Source organism: Lissotriton vulgaris, unplaced genomic scaffold, assembly GCF_964263255.1.
Source record: "Lissotriton vulgaris unplaced genomic scaffold, aLisVul1.2 SCAFFOLD_774, whole genome shotgun sequence".
Lineage (NCBI taxonomy): Eukaryota > Metazoa > Chordata > Amphibia > Caudata > Salamandridae > Lissotriton > Lissotriton vulgaris.
The window spans coordinates 700,901-722,728 of record NW_028254302.1 but is presented as its reverse complement, the minus strand read 5'-3'; the positions used below and the strand labels follow the sequence as shown (position 1 = coordinate 722,728).

The window sequence follows — 21,828 nt, the reverse complement described above, 5'->3', positions numbered from 1 at the left end:
GCAACGGCCCACTGCAGCCGTCCTGAACGGGAACCCTCGTGGAAGAGAACGCCAGGGCCACTTTTGCGATATGCCGGGATCGATGAAGTGGGGCGCCTCCCTCAGGAATCTTCACACGAAGCTTCTCGAACTCTTCAGGCTTTTGGACCGGTACCGAATGACGTCGCCCCACGTTGGGTGCCAATTGGAGTTCTGGACTTTTTGGTTCCGTCCAGAGGTGTCAGGGGACAACACCCAAAGACCCCGGAGTTCCCACCTGCCTTGGTGCACAAATGAACAGAAACACGGGCTTCTCGATGGTGGCGTCAAAGACCAAAGGTTTATTACTGCAGGGACACAGAAGTCACAGAAACTACGCAAAGGCAGTAACCAGGAGCCTGTTCAAATTGTACAAAGCGGGTTGCTCCTTATATACTATTTTTTAGCCTTCAGGCGAATTCTTCACATGTTGGTACATTCCCAAAACCTTTGTGTCATGAACAATAAATATTTGGTGTACACAGGAACCGTTGATACAATCTGATACAAAACATCTACGAAGAGGGGTTCTCACTAGTTCGTCACAATTCCCTGTCAATATTGTATTCAGGACCCGGACCGCCTCATCGTAAAGTTCGTTACCTCCCCCTAATAAAGTTTCAGAAAGAAAGGAACGGAGCCAGGTGTGGAAGATAGGAAAGCGGGATAAGAGATGTTTGTGGGTTGTAAATGGGCAAGGCTACCGGCTTCGGCCGCCTAATCATGCTCAGGACAATGAACGCGAGGACCAGTTTAGCAGGACTGGCCTCGGGCAGAGGAGGCAGCCTTTGTCGAGTCATGCAGCTACAGCGTGATCTGGTTTAAGGTGCACGTGTCATGATAGAGGTGAATCTCCGGCTAAGGCTACGTGTCCTTAATCGTAATGAAGTGATCAGAGGCTATTGCGTATGTGAGGGCAAGAAACACAAAATGGCGGCCATGATCTAAGATGGATGCCGTGGGTAGATCAGAAATATGTCCATAACAGGAGTGCTCTTGCTCGTAACATGGCGAAAACACCAGGATATGCTAAATGGATCATTTGCGGTTCACTGATACCAATATTATGTATTTCCGACAAACTTGAAAAACACGGGTTTCAAATTGTCACGGAACCGTCACAGAACCTCACACCAGTGCTCATTCCAAAGGCTGGTGTTTTTGCCAAGGAGTAGCACTTCTGTTTTACCAGCATTGAGCTGAAAACAGTTATCTGTCATCCATTGGGCTACTGCGGAGAGACCGTTTTTAAATCTGGAGGCCGAGATGGAAGGGCCTTTCGTCAGAGTGATGGCCAGCTGTGTGTCGTCGGCATACGACACTAGTGTCGGGCCTCACTCTTTGGCCACTGTCGCAAGAGGTTGCACATAAAGATTAAAAAGGGATGGGCTCAGCGCCGAGCCCTGCGGAACTCCCTGTGCAATGGGGTGAGGATTAGATAGAAAGGGGGGTGCTGAGACTCGAAAGGATCTGTCCTTTAGGAAAGATCGGAACCACTCCAATGCAAGGCCAGATACTCCGAATGTCTCCAGGCGATTAAGAAGGAAGTCGTGGGATACCGTATCAAAGGCCGCGCTGAGGTCGAGAAGAAGCATCTAAGATCGTCCGGAGGTGTTCGGTAGTGGCCAGAAGAGCAGACTCAGTACTATGGCCTGGTCTGAACCCATTTTGTGATGGGTCCAGGATGTTGTTTTGAACCATGTGCTGGGACAGAATACTGTTTGCATGGGCTTCAGCGAGTCTGGACAGCCATGGGAGCAGGGAGATAGGTCGGAAATTTTCCGGCTTAGATGGATCTAGGGTGGGTTTCTTGATGATGGGTGAAACCCACGCTTGCTTCCAGGCAGATGGTACACTCGCTGAAGAGAAGGAGAGGTTCAAGATAGAGGTCAGAGAAGGAAGAAAGAAGTTAAGTGACTCTAAGAATTGAGCCAGGCGCATGGGGTCTGACGGAGAGCCAGTTTTAACTTTTCGACATAGTCTGGTGAGGCTGTCAATGGAAATTTCTGGGATGTGGGTCAAAGTGGTGTATTTGGGGGAGGGGATAGAGCTTTTAGTGGGGCTGGGGGAGTGCTGAGGAAAGGATGTATAGATTTTCTGTACTTTGTCAACGAAAAATGTGGCTAGGTCTTCGCATTGTTGCGCAGAGGAAATGCTGGGGGGGGGGGGGGATTTGCCGCTCTGAAGTTCTTGTACCAGTTTAAAAACTTCTTTGGCAGGGGTAGGGCTAGAATTGATTTTATCTGCATAGAAGGCAGTTCGCGCAACGCGGATGGCTTTATGGTACATTTTTTGTTTTAGAAGGTAATTGGTTTTATCATCGTTTTTATATTCCCTTTTCCATAAGTGCTCAGCTCTTTTACAGTCTTTGCACATGGTTTTGAGGGTATCGTTGTACCATGGGTTGGACGGTGAGTTACGTCCTTTCGTCCATTTTGCTGGGATAAGGGCGTCTAACCCTCCCGTGATCCAATCATGAAACGTGCTATAGGTTACATTGATGTCAAGGTTGGTGTCATGATGGAATTCCCCAAGGGTAGCATGGAGGTCGCTGGTGGATAATTTGTGCCATGGTCTTTTTAGACGTCGAGAAGGTATGATTTTGTGCCTTGTTTTATTGACCTGAATAGTCAGTTTAATAAGGTAGTGGTCTGTCCATCCCATCGGTAAGGGTGCATCTGTTTTAATCCCCTCGATGTTTGTAAATACTGGATCCAGGATGTGACCAGCCTGATGCGTTGGAGTTACAATAAGAGAGTTAAGTTGTAGGGCGGAAAGGTCAGCAAGAAGATTTTTGATGGTGGAGTCAGTAAGCAGGTCAAAGTGAAGATTGAGGTCGCCTAATACGGTGAAGTTTGCATACTTTGTCACTAGCGAATTAACTGTCTATTTGTGCTATTTACTGGCGTTCTAGTGATTTAACATTGTAAAATGTAAAAATATTTTGAGCTTTGTGCTCTAATCTCATAAAGAGGTTAGTAGAGAGTGTTTAGTAATGAATACATTTATTTTATATATCTCTTGTGCGGTTCTCCTTTCATTTGGTCATTCACGACATTATAGACTGGTAAAACAAGCTGCTTTACATTCCTTCGAGTCTTAGCCTGAAGGCTGCTCTCCACAGCTCCCACTAGGATAGCTTTAAATAAAGGTTGTATTTAACCTAATCATCAATAAGGGTCATTTGGACTGGTACAAGGTGCCCACTATAACTAGTGGATAGCATATGCCAGGCCAACTTCTCACACAAGGTGCTGAGGTTCAGTCCCACCAATAACTTTTACAAAGTTCATAGCAGTGGTTGTAACGTATCTCAGAAGGCCAATGATTTAATTTACTCTCCTCTTGATGAGTAGCTCTATAAAGATATTTGCTTTCAGGGGCACATCCGTACTTCCTAATAGCCATCTCCACCCTTCACTGCCAGGGTTTATGTGCCAGTCAGGAAAAGTCAACATCAATTCTGGTAAAAGCCCCTCCATAGAGTCTGTAGTGAGCAAAGCCCTACAGTAGATCGGCTGTCACTATGGTGCGGTGATTGCAACCCAGCTGTCCAGAAGCTGATGGCCACAGGCCAAGATGTTATGACTTCACTGACCTTGTCAGTATGCGTTGTTCCACTGCTGTGCAGCTTCACCTAATAGTGGTCTGCCCTCCTGTGCCCAGATCCTTAGTTCCAGGCCCTCCTCCACCCACCGGCTCCTGCCTGTGCATAATCCCTGGTGGTCCAGTGGTGACTATTGTCTGTCTTTCTGTTCTCTGTACTTATTTAGGTTTCCTTTATTTTTTGTATTTCTCTTGTTTTATCTCTCTTTCTGTGCCGTTCTCTGTGCCCCCTTCTCGCTTTCCCCCCTCACCGCTGTCTGCTCCTGCATCTCTGCCCCCTCCCAGCATGGCTTCCCACCTCCCAGCTGACCAGCACCTCTCGCCTCTCCACCACTACTTAATGCAGCAGCTGCACGGTCATACCAAAGACAAACCCACCTTCACCCGTCCAAGCCCGGACCGCGCCCACCAACAGGGATCTTGGTTCTCGTGGCTTTCACTTCTGCATCACCAGCACCTTCGACGCACTCAACCCCAGACGCCCCACCGCCTGTTGCCATCTCACATCTCCGAGGGAAACCCAAGGCCCGTTCACCTGTGCAACTGCGTCTTATGCTGCTTCCACACATCAGGCCCACCGACCGCACAACCATCAAGAACTGGATAACTTAAGCTGCATCCTACTTAACACTCGCTCTCTCAGAAAACATGTCGTAGAGATCTGGGATCTCCTCAACTCCATCTTCCCCAACATCGCCTTCTTCATAAAAACATGGATGAACCCCGCCTCAGCCCCAGACGACCACTCATACGACATGGAATACCTCCACTTCCAGATCCAGACCAACCAAACACAACCCTCGTGAAACAGACCCCCAGGCCCCATCTCCTCCTTCAGCAAAGCCATAGACAACTTTATCGCTCATCGTGCTCTTGCCTCAACAGGCTACATCCTCCTCGGTGACGTCAATTTCCACCTGGACACCTAGTCGACCACAACACCTCTTCCCTACTGGAGAACCTTGCCACCACCAGACTCAAGCAACTGGTCACCTTTCTAACCACCATCTTCTCCACAAGCAACAAATTCTCCCTCAGCCACACCTCTGAGCTACATTGGACCAACCACCACTGCGTCTACGCCTCCTTTTCCAAACTCACTTTACAGTACCATGCGCACCGCCATCCTCACAGAAGCTGGAACAAACTCACTGAAGACCAGCTCACCTCATCCCTCAGCAAAACTCCACCACCAACAATCACGGACGCCAACGCCCCAAAATGCAACCTCCACTGCTGAATCTCCAACTGCACCAACACACTGTCTCCCTGCACGGAACCCTCAGGCATGCAGCCCTCCAAGAAAACCAGCTGATTTTCTCCCACCCTCCAAGAATCCAATCACATGTACAAACGGTCGAGAAAAAATGAAGGAGTAGCAAGACCAGTAGCAGACCATGCTGCCTTCAAAACCGCCATCACTGCACACCGCCTCATCAGCATAAGCAAAGAAATCTGCTATACGAAAACACATCAATGCCAATGCACTCAACAGCAACAAACTCATCACCATGGTCATAGAATTCTTCAAACCCTGCACAGAGGCAGCAGACATTCTCCCCTCTCAAGACCTCTGCCACAACCTCGCCACTTTCTTCCACCGCAAGATCAAGAAGATCCGCGACAGTTTTGCAACGAAGATCCATGAATAAGCATTGCACCCAATAGCTCCAAACCCCAGCAGACCCTGCCCAACTGGACTATCCTCACCTCTGAAGATATCCTCAGTATCATGAAGAGCATCCACTCCAGAGCCTCCTCAGATCACTGCCCTCCCCACATCTCCAACGTGACCGGCACCTCCATCGCCCCCGAACACTACCGTACCATCAACTGCTCCATCGGGTCCGCCACCTTCTCCGAAGGCTGGAAACATGCAGATATCAACCCCCTGCTGAAGAAACCCTCTGCAGACCCGATGGACCTCAAGAACTAGAGACCTATCTCTCTGCTCCCCTTCCCAGCCAAAGTCATTGAGAAGGTCATTAACAACCAACTCTCCGAGTTCATCAAAATGAACCACATCCTAGACTTCTCCATGTTGGCCACAGAAGCAACCACAGCACCGATACCACCCTCCTTGCTGCTACAGATGACATCCGCACCCTCCCCGACTGAGGCAAAACTGCAGCCCTCATCCTACTGGACCTCTCGGCAGCCTTCGACACCGTCTCCCATCACACCCTCTGCACCAGACTCCACGACGCCGGCATCCGTGACAAGACCCTAAAATGGATCCACTCTTTCCCCACCGTCCAAACACAGAGTCAGACTTTCACCATTCTACTCAGAACCCACAGAGATCAGCTGCATAGTGCCCCAGGGATCCCCCTGAGCCCCATCCTCTTCAACATCTACATGGCTTCACTTGCAGCCATCGACAGAAGCCACAGGCTCAACATCATCTCCTACACATACGACAACCTGATGATTCTCTCCCTCAGACAAGTCCACAGCCGCCTAGAGCAACTTCTACAACGTGCTGAAGGCAGTCGCCACCTGAAGGAAGGACAGGTGCCTCAAGCTCAACTCAGACAAGACTGAAGTCCTGATCCTGGGCTCCACCCCTTGCGCTTGAAATGACTGGTGACCCGCAGCGCTCGGAACCCACACCACACCCACAGACAATGCACATAACCTTGGTATCATCCTGGACTCCTCACTCTCTATGAATCAATGCCATCTCATCCGCCTGCTTTCACAAGCTCCATATGTTTTGGAAGATTTTCAAGTGGTTCCCCACCGTGCCCAGGAAAATGGTCACCCATGCACTTGTCAGCAGCAGACTGGAGTACAGCAACACACTCTACGCCAGTACCAACAAAAAGCTCCTACAGAAATGACATAAGATCGAGAATGCCTCTGCCAGACTCATCCTGAACATCCCCCATTGCAGTCACATCACCTTTCACCAGAAAAACCCAAATGGGCTCCCAATCCCAAAAATATTTACCTTCAAGCTCCTCATGCACACCTGCAAAGCCCTCCACAACGCTAAACCTGTATACCTCAACCGCCACCTCTCCCTCCACACACCCACCAGACATCTCCGCTCCACCCAACTGGCCCTGGCTACTATCCCACGGATCTACAAGACCTCGGCTGGAGGAAAATCCTTCTCCTATCTAACTGCAAAGACTTGGAACTCACTGCCTCTGCATATCCGAGTAGCGGATCGTAGTTTTTTTCCTCGCTCACGTTCGTCAATGTCAAGTTGGCGATCAAGTAAAATCCACCTCCCGGTGATATTTTTCCTCTTCCATGATTGTCAACATCAAGTTGGCAAGCATGAGCGTGGAAAATCAACCTCCCGGCGAGATTTCTCAACGCGGGGGGTGGTCGGATTTCTCATGGTGAGTGGTCGCGTATGCTCGTGACCGCTCGCGTTGAGAAGCTGCCAGTTCGAGTAAAAATCTACCCGAGCGGCAATGGAAAGCAGCGCCCGCTTGAGCTGTGCATGGTGCCGTTCGTCATGACTACACAGTGCGGACAAGCATCCGGCACTGAAAAATACTTCAAACTGCATTTTCTATTGTACTCCGTAGTGTGGCGGAGAATTTTTTGCACTTTGCGGAGTTCCTTGTAGCTGCACTCCGCAAACTCTGGGCAGGCCCAGGCCTACTTGACACCCTAACTGGAGAGTAGTCGCGCTTTAGAAGAACCCTGCTTGATTGATTGATTGATGATGTAAGAACCATCTGAGACTCATTTGTCAGAAACTCAGTGGTTCCCATTGTAAACCAGACAGGGAACCGCAAGTTCAGTGGGTGGCATCCCCACCATTAGAACATTCTAGAAATAACATACGTCTTGTGATAATTTTGTAGCTGGTCCTCTCATGCAGGTTGTTTATAACTGATAAGTTGTATACTATATTGGTATATCCTGTTGTAACTGTAGCATCTGTTCCACTGTGTTCAGGAACGCCTTTCTACTCCATTTACTACATCCTGGCATTGATGTGGTATCTGTCTGATGGCTAATATTCTTTCCTTCCCTCACTGGAGGGTAGATCTTGATTAGCCAATGTGTTTTGGCTATTCAAGAGCCCAACCCCCACCCCCTACCATGTTCAATTAATTATCAAAGCCCTGAGTCCATCATAATCAATATCTCCGTAATAAGCCCTGGCACATAAATGAATCATTCCTGTACATTCTGACTAAAATGTTGGTGCCTACATACATCCCACATTACGGCGACCTAAGAATAATTCATAATATCACTTTAAAGTGGAAACTGGTTTTGGATTACTCTACTTGTCTGTGAAAGCCTTGATATTAATAAGTGTTGTTTCATTTTCAGTTTCGGATCCTCATGAAGCCCAAGAGGTTCCAGGAGAGACTTCAGGTATGTGATGCTTCCACGCAGATGATGAATAGGATTCTGAACCCCGGGAAGAGACTTCTCACTTCGATGGGACTTGAACTTCACTGTGAAGCACACAATGCTGCAGTGACCTGTTTTGTGGGCAACTACTGTGGATGTGCAGACTTTATTTGTGCATGCTGATGATGCAGAAGGATGTAGAGGCTGGGTTTGTCAATGTTGATGATGCAGAAGGATGCGGAGGCTGGGTTTGTCAATGTTGATGATGCAGAAGGATGTGTAGGCTGGGTTTGTCGATGTTGATGATGCTGAAGGATGTGGAGGCTGGGTTTGACAATGTTGATGATGCAGAAGGATGTGGAGGCTGGGTTTGTCAATGTTGATGATGCAGAAGGATGTGGAGGCTGGGTTTGTCAATGTTGATGATGCAGAAGGATGTGGAGGCTGGGTTTGTCGATGTTGATTGGACAACAATCCAGAGCACACTTCGTGTATCCAATCAAATTTCAAACTTTAAACGGTCAAATGGTTAAAGCGATGGGATAGATCATACACGCATAAGTATTTCAAAACGAATTTTATTGTTCAACAGTGTTCTTTCCTCAGAATCACTGTGCGTATCACTCTAGCCTACACGTGTTTCATCACAGCATGTGGCTGTGAATCTTCAGGGCTGATCTGAATGATCAAGGCGCGTTATCGGGAGACCGGTGATAATTCCGTCCCGGTCCTAATCGGGATGTTTACGTGTTGTAGGAGAACGGTACCGTAAGTAATCGGTTGCCGTTTCGTCAAAAAATAGGGATCGTGTGTATCAGTTCACACAGCGTCGGTGCTATTCGGGCTGTTTGCCCGTGGGTTGAGCCGAATGCAGCTCCTGTTTCCGAATGCGGAATGCAACAACCCCTAAAACTATTAACACATCAAAAAATAATAAAACTTGCAAACTTAATACTCTTCCTACTCTTATTCCCTATAACCCTAACATCACGATCCTAACACTGTGCATGTACAGAAAAAGCACTGATATATATAACTACCCTGAACAAAATACTCAGTCCTAAAAAGAAATACATACCGCCAACCACCCAAATAATACCCTAAAATGAATACTCCTCTTACCCCTATTTCCCTGAACCCAATTACCCCGCACCTAACATTGTGTGTTAACAGTTAACGCCCCATTGCCCTGGGTGTGAGGTTTGTGGACTAAGACTACTGGACTAGCCCAAGGGCTATCTGAGGGTTCAATAACTACCGAATCCAACATCTTCTGGACTTCAGTCCTGATGCTGTCCCTGACATGGTCTGGCTGCCTGTAAATCTTATTTTTAACAGGCAGACTGTCCCCAGTGTCCACTTCATGAGTGCACCAGGTAGTCTGACTTGGAGTAAGTGAGAACATGTTCCAATACTGATTGAGCACCTGTCTGCAATCAGCTTGCTGCTGGGCAGTGAGGTTGCCTGCCAAGGCTACACCATCACCTGACCCATCATCAGGGTTCTGTGGGAGCAGGTCTGGGAGAGGGTCACTCTCTTCCTCCAGTCCCTCATCAGTAGCTTTGAGCAAGCCCATGTCTTCCCTGTCAACATATGGTATCAGTCTGTTGTCATGGAATACCCTATGGGGGCTTCTGGGAGTTCCAAGGTCTACCAAATAGGTAACATCTCCCTTCTGTTCAACAATTGTATGGGGGCCACTCCACTTGTCCTAGAGGGCTACTGGGGCCACAGGCTCCAGCGCCCACACTTTCTGCCCTGGCTGGTAAACAGTCAGCACAGCCTTTTAGTCATGCCATGCCTTTTGCAATTCCTGGCGATCCTCAAGGTTTTTGGTGGCCTTATTCATATACTCTGCCATCCTGGAACGGAGACCAAGTACATAGTCCACAATATCCTGTTTAGGAGGTTTGAGAGGTAACTTCCATCCCTTCTTCACTAGACACAATGGACCTCTTACAGGATTTCCAAACAGAAGTTCAAAAGGGCTGTTGTTAAATGTGAGTCCAGCCACTCACCTGAAAAGCAGGTCCGTCTCCAGGAACGATGAAGTTCCTTAACCCCCACTGAACACCTCTCAGTGCTGCTGACCAAAAACCGAAGCCCTGGTGTCGTATTGAGTTTCAGTGAGCCTGCATATGCCGCAAGTAACTCTTATTGTAAAAGGATAGAAGTTGGCACGGAAACTGGATTACAAAATACATGTTTATTAGGACCCCATGGGGTGGTGGTACATTAAAACAGCACCCTTCGGTAATGCAAGAAGTATCACACCGAACAGAAGGCACATGGTTCTTTTATACATACACACAAATGTGAAAAATGGGCGGTACACACATAAGACGGTTTTATGTACATATAAGGACATTTGTTGGACACATCCAGCATGTGGGAGGAGTTTAACAACTTGACCAGTTTGGAAAAACATCTTTCAATGGTGATCGATTAATAACAGATGCGGTTTGATGGTGCATGCGCGGGCCTTGACCACGGGGTAAATATAGCCTGTTGCTGGGCAGACTATGTGGTCAACTGGCAAAGAGATAGGACAAAGAGCATGGTGACCACAAGGTAGTGCAGTTGCTAATAATGGAGGCCGTGAATATAAGATGGCCTCCGAAAACCGGTCAACATAACGCTGAAACACTTGTAGCTTCAGCGAATGCTAACCCTACAGCTGCTAATTTACAACAGACGATCCTTTTAGCATTTAGCTAAAGCTACCTCCATATCTTGAATAGTCCTGGTATACACCATTAATATCAATAAGCATTATTTTAGCTATTTCTTGGTTCATCATTTGCTGAGCTTTTATCTCCATTATATTTCTCTTGGAAGGGATGCAGGCAATAATACAAATGGAACATAGTGTGGAACTGCACTCCGAACATAAGCAAAGGGTAAAGAATATAGCAATTATTGCACATAGAATTGTCAATAGTCTCCAACCCCGAGTGGTGAGCAATGTCCATATCCAACCCAAAAAAGTCCATGTACCGGTCCCAGGATGAATTTCTGCAGCAATTTTATGTATTTTAGAAATTGCGCCATATACTGAGGGTGAATTATTGGGTACGAATACACAACAACTACTTCCGATAATACGGCATGCACCTCCTCGATCAGCTAATATGACATCTAGAACCATTGGGATCTGGAGCGCTACAATCAGAGTAATTTGAAGCTCCTCAGTAATATTCTCTAATGCCATAGCAGTTTGATTAGCAACAGCTTCCACAATACGTGTTAATCGTCTTACTTTCCTACTATTCAAAGCAGCACCCGCAAAAGGAAAAATGCCTAAATTGATATCAACATACTGTTGTAGTGATGTCTGTCTGGTCCACATTATCTATGCTTATAGTTCTCTTAACTCTATTTACAACCAATTCTTGTGGCCCCCTATGAAACAGCACCCTCCATGCACCCAACCCTGGACACCCACCGCCTGCTCCCATCTCACATCTCCGAAGGAAACACAAGCCTGTTCATCTGCCACAAATGTGCCTTCTACTGCCTTCACACACAAGACACACCTACTGCACGACCATCGAGAACCAGACCCGACACCCTCAGCTACATCCTACTCAACCCTTGCTCCTTCAGAAGACACGCAATAGAGATCTGGTACCTACTCAAATCCATCTCTTCCAACATCGCCTTCTTCATGGAAACATAGATGAACCCCACCTCAGCCCGGACATTTGAACCTCCATTTCCGATCGCTACAAAATCATCTACAAGGACAGCACCAACCAGGTAGGAGGAGGCATTGCCATCGTACACAAATACATCCTCTGCCTCACAACCAGCTCTGACGACCACTCATCTTACCTGGAATAGCTACATTTCCAGATTCAGACCAACCCGAATACACCCTGCGCGGCTCCCACCACTATAGTCCCCACCTGCCACCTTCTGCAAAGCCATAGCCGCTTTTATTGCTCCCCACGCTCTCGCCTCAACAGACTACATCCTCCTCGGCGACCTCAATTACCACCTCGACCACCTACTCAACCGCAACACCTCTTCCTACTGGAGAACATCACCACCATCGGACTCAAGCAACTGGTCACCTTTGCAACCCACTTAGCAGGACAAACGCTCTACCCTATCTTCGTATGCAACAACATCTCCGTCAGCCACACATCCGAGCTACATTGGATCGACCACCATCTCCCTGGCAAAACCCACCATACACCATCATGCCCACTGCCAATCTCACAGAAGCTGGAGCAAAGTCACAAAAGACCAGTCCACCACCTCCCTCAGCAAAACCCTACCACCAATACCATGGATGCCAACGCCTCAGCATGCAACCTCCACTACTCAATCTCCAACTGAACTGACACACTGTCTCCCCTCAGAAAACCCTTAGGCATGCAGCCCTCCAAGAAAGCCAGCTGGCTCTCTCCTGCCCTTCAAAAATCCAGGCATGCCTACAGATGGCTCAAGAAAAAATGGAGGAGCAGCAAGATCTTGGCAGACCACGCAGCCTTCAAACCGCCGTCACTGCACAACACCACCTGTCAGTGCAACAAAGAAAGCCTCCATACAGGAACGCATCAATGCCAATGCACATAACAGCAAATAACTATTTGCCGTGGTCAAAGAATTCAACAAACCCAGCACAGAGACAACATACATTCCCCCCTCTGAAGACCTCTGTGGCAACCTAGCCACCTTCTTCCACTGCAAGATCAAGGAGGTCTACAACAGCTTTGCAACCCAAGACCCACCCATAAACATTGCATCTAATGGCTCCAGATCCCAGCAGACCCTGCCCATCTGGGCCACCCTCACCTCTGACGATACCCTCAGGATCATGAAGAGCATCCACAATGAAGCTCCCTCGGATCCTTGCCCTCACCACTTCTTTAATAGAGCCGGCACCTCCATTGCCCCGGTACTCTGCTACACCATCAACTGCTCATTCGAGTCCACCATGTTCCCCGAAGACTGGAAACACGCAGAGATCAACTCCCTGCTGAAGAAACCCTCTGCTGACCCGATGGACCTCAAGAACTACAGACCCAACTCTCTGCTCCCCTTCCCAGCCAAAGTCATTGAGAGGGCCATCAACACCCAACTCTCCGAGTTCATAGAAATGAACCACATCTTAGACTTCTCCCAATCGGCTACAGAAGTAGCCACATCACCGAGACCGCTCTCCTTGCCACTACAGATGACATCTGCGCATTCCTCGACTGAGGAAAAACTGCAGCTCTCATCCTACTGTATCTCTCAGCAGCCTCCGACTCCGTCTTCCATCACACCCTCCTCACAAGAGTCCACGACGCCGACAACCTCAACAAGACCCGAGAATGGATCCGCTCTTTCCTCACTGACAAAACACAGAGACTCAGACTTTCGCCATTCTACTCAGAACCAACAGAGATCAGCTGCATAGCGCCCCAGGGATCCTAGCAAAGCCCGACCCTCTACAACATCTACATGGCTTCGCTTGCAGCCATCGTCAGAAGCCACAGTCTCAATATCAACTCCTACACAGGTGACAACCTAATGATTTTCTCCCTCAAACAAGACCACAGCCGCCTAGAGCAATTTCTACAACGTGCTGAAGGCAGTCGCCACCTAGATGAAGGACAGCTGCCTCAAGCTCAACTCAGACAAGACTGAAGTCCTGATCCTGGACTCCAAACCCTTTGCTTGGAACAACTCGTGGTGGCCCGTGGCACTCGGAACCCACCACACACCCATGGACCATGCATGCAACCTTTGCATCATCCAGGACTCCTCACTCTCTATGAATCAATGACTCGTGGTGGCCCACGGCACTCAGAACCCACCACACACCCATGGACCATGCATGCAACCTTTGCATCATCCAGGACTCCTCACTCTCTATGAATCAATGACTTGTGGTGGCCGACGGCACTCAGAACCCACCACACACCCATGGACCATGCATGCAACCTTGGCATCATCCAGGACTCCTCACTCTCTATGAATCAATGACTCGTGGTGGCCCGCGGCACTCAGAACCCACCACACACCCATGGACCATGCATGCAACCTTGACATCATCCAGGACTCCTCACTCTCTGTGAATCAATGACTCGTGGTGGCCCACGGCACTCGGAACCCACCACACACCCATGGACCATGCATGCAACCATGGCATCATCCAGGACTCCTCACTCTATGAATCAATGACTCGTGGTGGCCCACGGCACTCGGAACCCACCACACACATGGACCATGCATGCAACCTTGGCATCATCCTGGACTCCTCACTCTCTATGAATCAATGACTCGTGGTGGCCCACGGCACTCGGAACCCACCACACACCCATGGGCCATGCATGCAACCTTGGCATCATCCTGGACTCCTCACTCTATGAATCAATGACTCGTGGTGGCCCACGGCACTCGGAACCCACAACACACCCATGGGCCATGCATGCAACCTTGGCCTCATCCACGACTCCTCACTCTCTATGAATCAATGACTCGTGGTGGCCCACGGCACTCAGAACCCACCACACACCCATGGACCATGCATGCAACCTTGGCATCATCCTGGACTCCTCACTCTATGAATCAATGACTCGTGGTGGCCCACGGCACTCGGAACCCACCACACACCCATGGACCATGCATGCAACCTTGGCATCATCCATGACTCCTCACTCTCTATGAATCAATGACTCGTGGTGGCCCATGGCACTCGGAACCCACCACACACCCATGGACCATGTATGCAACCTTGGCATCATCCAGGACTCCTCACTCTCTATGAATCAATGACTCGTGGTGGCCCACGGCACTCGGAACCCTCCACACACCCATGGACCATGCATGCAACCTTGGCATCATCCAGGACTACTCACTCTTTATGAATCAATGACTCGTGGTGGCCCTCGGCACTCGGAACCCACCACACACCCATGGACCATGCATGCAACCGTGGCATCATCCAGGACTCCTCACTCTCTATGAATCAATGACTCGTTGTGGCCCACGGCACTCGGAACCCTCCACACACCCATGATCATGCATGCAACCTTGGCATCATCCTGGACTCCTCACTCTATGAATGAATGACTCGTGGTGGCCCACGGCACTCGGAACCCACCACACACCCATGGACCATGCATGCAACCTTGGCATCATCCAGGACTCCTCACTCTCTATATGAATCAATGACTCGTGGTGGCACTCGGAACCCACCACACACCCATGGACCATGCATGCAACCTTGGCATCATCCTGGGCTCCTCACTCTCTATGAAGCAATGACTCGTGGTGGCCCACGGCACTCGGAACCCACCACACACCCATGGACCATGCATGCAACCTTGGCATCATCCTGGACTCCTCACTCTCTATGAATCAATGACTCGTGGTGGCCCACGGCACTCGGAACCCACCACACACCCATGGACCATGCATGCAAACTTGGCATCATCCAAGACTCCTCACTCTCTGTGAATCAATGACTCGTGGTGGCCCGCAGCCCTCGGAACCCACACCGCACCCACAGACAATGCACATAACCTTGGCATCATCCAGGACTCCTCACTCTCTGTGAATCAATGACTCGTGGTGGCCCACGGCACTCGGAACCCACCTCACACCCATGGACCATGCATGCAACCGTGGCATCATCCTGGACTCCTCACTCTCTATGAATCAATGACTCGTGGTGGCCCACGGCACTCGGAACCCACCACACACCCATGGACCATGCATGCAAACTTGGCATCATCCAAGACTCCTCACTCTCTGTGAATCAATGACTCGTGGTGGCCCGCAGCCCTCGGAACCCACACCGCACCCACAGACAATGCATGCAACCTTGGCATCATCCAGGACTCCTCACTCTCTGTGAATCAATGACTCGTGGTGGCCCGCAGCCCTCGGAACCCACACCGCACCCACAGACAATGCACATAACCTTGGCATCATCCAGGACTCCTCACTCTCTGTGAATCAATGACTCGTGGTGGCCCACGGCACTCGGAACCCACCACACACCCATGGACCATGCATGCAGCCTTGGCATCATCCAGGACTCCTCACTCTGTGAATCAATGACTCGTGGTGGCCCACGGCACTCGGACCCTCCACACACCCATGGACCATGCATGCAACCTTGGCATCATCCAGGACTCCTCACTCTCTATGAATCAATGACTCGTGGTGGCCCACGGCACTCGGAACCCACCACACACCCATGGGCCATACATGCAACCTTGGCATCATCCAGGACTCCTCACTCTCTTTGAATCAATGACTCGTGATGGCCCACGGCACTCGGAACCCACCACACACCCATGGACCATGCATGCAACCTTGGCATCATCCATGACTCCTCACTCTCTATGAATCAATGACTCGTGGTGGCCCACGGCACTCGGAACCCTCCACACACCCATGGACCATGCATGGAACCGTGGCATCATCCAGGACTCCTCACTCTTTGAATCAATGACTCGTGGTGGCCCACGGCACTCAGAACCCACCACACACCCATGGACCATGCATGCAACCGTGGCATCATCCAGGACTCCTCACTCTCTATGAATCAATGACTCGTGGTGGCCCACGGCACTGGGAACCCACCACACACCCATGGGCCATGCATGCAACCTTGGCATCATCCTGGACTCCTCACTCTCTATGAATCAATGACTCGTGGTCGTCCACGGCACTCGGAACCCACCACACACCCATGGACCATGCATGCAACCGCGGCATCATCCAGGACTCCTCACTCTCTATGAATCAATGACTCGTGGTGGCCACGGCACTCGGAACCCACCACACACCCATGGGCCATGCATGCAACCTTGGCATCATCCTGGACTCCTCACTCTCTATGAATCAATGACTTGTGGTGGCCCACGGCACTGGGAACCCACCACACACCCATGGGCCATGCATGCAACCTTGGCATAATCCAGGACCCCTCACTCTCTATGAATCAATGACTTGTGGTGGCCCACGGCACTCGGAACCCACCACAGACCCCTGGACCATGCATGCGACCTTGGCATCATCCAGGACTCCTCACTCTATGAATCAATGACTCGTGGTGGCCCACGGCACTCGGAACCCACCACACACCCATGGACCATGCATGCAACCATGGCATCATCCAGGACTCCTCACTCTCTGTGAATCAATGACTCGTGGTGGCCCACGGCACTCGGAACCCACCACACATCCATGGACCATGCATGCAACCTTGGCATCATCCAGGACTCCTCACTCTCTATGAATCAATGACTCGTGGTGGCCCACGGCACTCGGAACACACCACACACCCATGGACCATGCATGCAACCTTGGCATCATCCAGGACTCCTCACTCTCTATGAATCAATGACTCGTGGTGGCCCACGGCACTCGGAACCCACCACACACCCATGGACCATGCATGCAACCTTGGCATCATCCAGGACTCCTCACTCTATGAATCAATGACTCGTGGTGGCCCTCGGCACTCGGAACCCACCACACACCCATGGACCATGCATGCAACCTTGGCATCATCCCAGACTCCTCACTCTCTGTGAATCAATGACTCACGATGGCCCACGGCACTCGGAACCCACCACACACCGATGGACCATGCATGCAACCTTGGTATCATCCAGGACTCCTCTCTCTCTATGAATCAATGACTCGTGGTGGCCCACCGCACTCGGAACCCACCACACACCCATGGACCATGCATGCAAGCTTGGCACCATCCAGGACTCCTCGCTCTATGAATCAATGACTCGTGGTGGCCCACGGCACTCAGAACCCACCACACACCCATGGACCATGCATGCAACCTTGGCATCATCCTGGGCTCCTCACTCTCTATGAAGCAATGACTCATGGTGGCCCACGGCACTCGGAACCCACCACACACCCATGGACCATGCATGCAACCTTGGCATCATCCAGGACTCCTCACTCTCTATGAATCAATGACTCGTGGTGGCCCACGGCACTCGGAACCCACCACACACCCATGGACCATGCATGCAACCTTGGCATCATCCAGGACTCCTCACTCTATGAATCAATGACTCGTGGTGGCCCACGGCACTCGGAACCCACCACACACCCATGGACCATGCATGCAACCTTGGCATCATCCAGGACTCCTCACTCTCTATGAATCAATGACTCGTGGTGGCCCACAGCACTCGGAACCCACCACACACCCATGGACCATGCATGCAACCTTGGCATCATCCAGGACTCCTCACTCTATATGAATCAATGACTCGTGGTGGCCCCCGGCACTCGAAACCCACCACACACCCATGGACCATGCATGCAACCTTGGGATCATCCAGGACTCCTCACTCTCTATGAACCAATGACTCGTGGTGGCCCACGGCACTCGGAACCCACCACACACCCATGGACCATGCATGCAACCTTGGCATCATCCTGAACCCTCACTCTCTATGAATCAATGACTCGTGGTGGCCCACGGCACTCGGAACCCACCACACACCCATGGACCATGCATGCAACCTTGGCATCATCCAGGACTCCTCACTCTCTATGTATCAATGACTCGTGGTGACCCACGGCACTCGGAACCCACCACACACCCATGGACCATGCATGCGACCTTGGCATCATCCAGGACTCCTCGCTCTATGAATCAATGACTCGTGGTGGCCACGGCACTCGGAACCCACCACACACCCATGGACCATGCATGCAACCTTGGCATCATCCAGGACTCCTCACTCTATGAATCAATGACTCGTGGTGGCCCACGGCACTCAGAACCTACCACACACCCATGGACCATGCATGCAACCTTGGCATCATCCAGGACTCCTCACTCTATGAATCAATGACTCGTGGTGGCCACGGCACTCGGAACCCACCACACACCCATGGACAATGCATGCAATCTTGGCATCATCCATGACTCCTCACTCTATGAATCAATGACTCGTGGTGGCCACGGCACTCGGAACCCACCACACACCCATGGACCATGCATGCAACCTTGGCATCATCCAGGACTCCTCACTCTATGAATCAATGACTCGTGGTGGCCCACGGCACTCGGAACCCACCACACACCCATGGGCCATGCATGCAACCTTGTCATCACCCAGGACTCCTCACTCTCTATGAATCAAGGCCGTCTCGTCGTCCTGCTTCCACACGCTCCGTATGCTTTTTTAACTTATATTTTTATATTTATTGAGATCAAAGATATCATACAGATCTTATCACATTTTTTACATACACTTAGCACTTTTCCAAATTTCATACTGGCCGGGATACCACTATATTATTTGCTGTTTCCATATAGATACATCATTTTTACTAAATATCCAAATCCTATTTCGTCCATAGTTATAAATATCTACCGGATCCCTTGTCGCTCCTTTCTTTCCATCCATGTTGTAAGAGGTTCACATATATTCTTGCTTTTCCTCATGGTCCTTCCCCCTTTACACTTATATAGAACAATTTCTTAACGGCCTACATATAATAGCCTGTACAGCCATTGAGAGTAAGTAGGTGGTTCACTGTCCTTCCATACCGTGGCAATCAATAAGCGTGCTATCACCATTCCGCTCTCTAGGTAGTGTCAGATATTTATAGGCTCGCCGTACCTTTTGGTATCCCTGAATAAATTTAGAAAGCGTTGCCTCAATTTTGTGTATTTTAGTAGCAGTAAGCTCCAGTGGTATTGCCCATATTAAATACAAAATCTTAGGGAATATCTTCATCTTGATTAAATTTATTCTACCGATTATTGTAAAATGTAGATTATCAATGCGTCTCAACTCGCTATTTATTATTTGCAACACTGGGTCAATGTTGATCGCCCAAAGTTTATTAATGTCTTCTGTTATTTTGACCCCTAAATACGTAGCTGTCTTAAATACTCGAGGGTCTTGGAATCAGCACTTCAAAAAACAGATAATTTGCGTTTTAGTTTTATTTAGAAGATAACATTTTTGTCTCATAAATCTGTATTGTAACTGGTTTAATCAACTGGTTGTGTGAAATACGAATAATAAAAGGATCTAAATAAAATGCAAACAAAATAGGAGAGCAGGGACAGCCTTGGCACGTACCTCTGGCAGTCTCCATCCTCCTAGAAGTATAACCCATAATTTGAGTCTGAGCATGCGGTTTAAAGTACATTGCCTGGAAAGCCCTTATAATTCCAGAAGGAAATCCTCTATCTACCAGATTCCTCCATAAATATCGCCGGGCCACTCAATCAAAGGCCTTCTCCATGTCCAGCAGGACCACAGCCATTTCTACCTCATCTACCTCTGCGATATCCAAGATTGAGAGAACACGTCTAGTATGGTCTGTGGTCCCCCTGCCGGGAACAAAGCCATGTTGCCATGGTGATATAATTGCAGCAATGGTCTTTTGTAATAGGGCGGGCATTATTTTTGAGAAGACATTTGCATCCGCATTCATAAATGATATTGGCCGATACGATGATGCCAGTTCTGGAGGTTTATTTTTTTTAAGAAAGACAACCACATCGTATCATGCAACGAGATGGGTAGGATCCCTCTGTTTTGTATGCTCACAAATAGATCTTGCATTATAGGAAGTATTTGAGGCAATATTAATCTGTACACTTCTATGGGAATTTTATCTGGGCCTGTAGCTTTTCCCAGTGAAAGGTATTCTAATGCTTCCTGCGCTTCCTCTATAGTTATTTCTCTTTCTAGTTGTATAGCAGCCTCTGGGTCTAATCTTGGTAGGAGAGGATGTTCCTCTGCTCTTCCATCGTATTCAAGCGAGCATTCCTCTGATTGATATAACTCAGTGTAAAATTCCTTGAATACCCCAACAATTTCTTGTGGTCCAGATACTAAATTGTTATTTCTGTCCCTAATTTTTGCTATGTTGTTTCTCACGGCTTGCTGCCTTGTTCTTAAGGCTAAGAGTCACCCCGTGGCCTCCCCTTATTCATATGGCTCCCCACAGTAAGCTTGAAATATCTGGGCCACTTTGGTCTGAAAGTATTCTTTTATTTCTGATTTAGCTATAGCTAGTTTAGTCATTTGTTCAGCTACTCATCTCTCAGGACCCCCCTTGTTTAGCATCTGAGTGTTTTCTGCCTCTAATTTAGACAGCTTGCTAATTATTAGATCAATTTGCTTCTTGCGTTGTCTTTGGGTGCGAGCTACAAACGCTATTACCTGACCTCTCAAGGCGGCTTTAAAAGTATCCCACACCACCTCGCGAGATGCAGTATGTCTGTTGCAATCAAAAAGTTCCAGTGTCCATTGTTTACTATATACACAGAATTCTTCATCGGACAACAGCGTTTTATCGAATGACCATGAAGCCCTTGTTCTAACCTCCAAGGTCCCCCTTAGCTCCAAAATCAAGGGGCTATGGTCGGAATATAATTGGGGTAGTTTTGTGATATCTAGATTGCCAATCAAATTTCCTGTGCGGGTGAGAAAAGTATGTAAACCAGGATCTTTACGTTGTTTTTCTGCCCATACATCACACAGGCCATGGATAGCTTTTAATGATCTAATTACTCTATATTCCTTCGCCTTCCTTCCTACATATATTTGCTTCTAGGTGTTAATCACATCCTGGTGTATATTAAAGTCACCACATACTATCAGCCTTTGGGTCCAATTAGCTAATTCCATTTCTAGCGCATTCCAAATACCATCCTCATCTAAATTAGAGCCACAGACATTCACAACTGTTAACCCATTTGACAGTTCTACTATCGCCCCTCGCCCCCGCTTAGCTGCGGCTGATCGTTCTGCCGTCCCGTTGTCTGCTATATATCGCGACCCCTCTGGTCATAGTATCCTGAGAAGAGCATGCCACCAGGCAGTAGCCCCTAATCTCTAAGAGACTCTTGTTTCGCCATGG

The 21,828-nt window shown here is 49.1% G+C and overlaps 1 protein-coding gene across 1 annotated transcript in view; it reads left to right on the top strand.

Moving 5' to 3' along the window:
• Window positions 1–21,828, top strand: part of LOC147659589 (NACHT, LRR and PYD domains-containing protein 12-like) — a 495,706-nt gene that overhangs the window by 148,480 nt on the left and 325,398 nt on the right. The window contains exon 3 of the mRNA XM_086951623.1: window positions 7,930–7,974. Within this exon, the coding sequence (XP_086807749.1) occupies window positions 7,930–7,974 (45 nt within the window). The remainder of the gene's footprint in view (window positions 1–7,929; window positions 7,975–21,828) is intronic.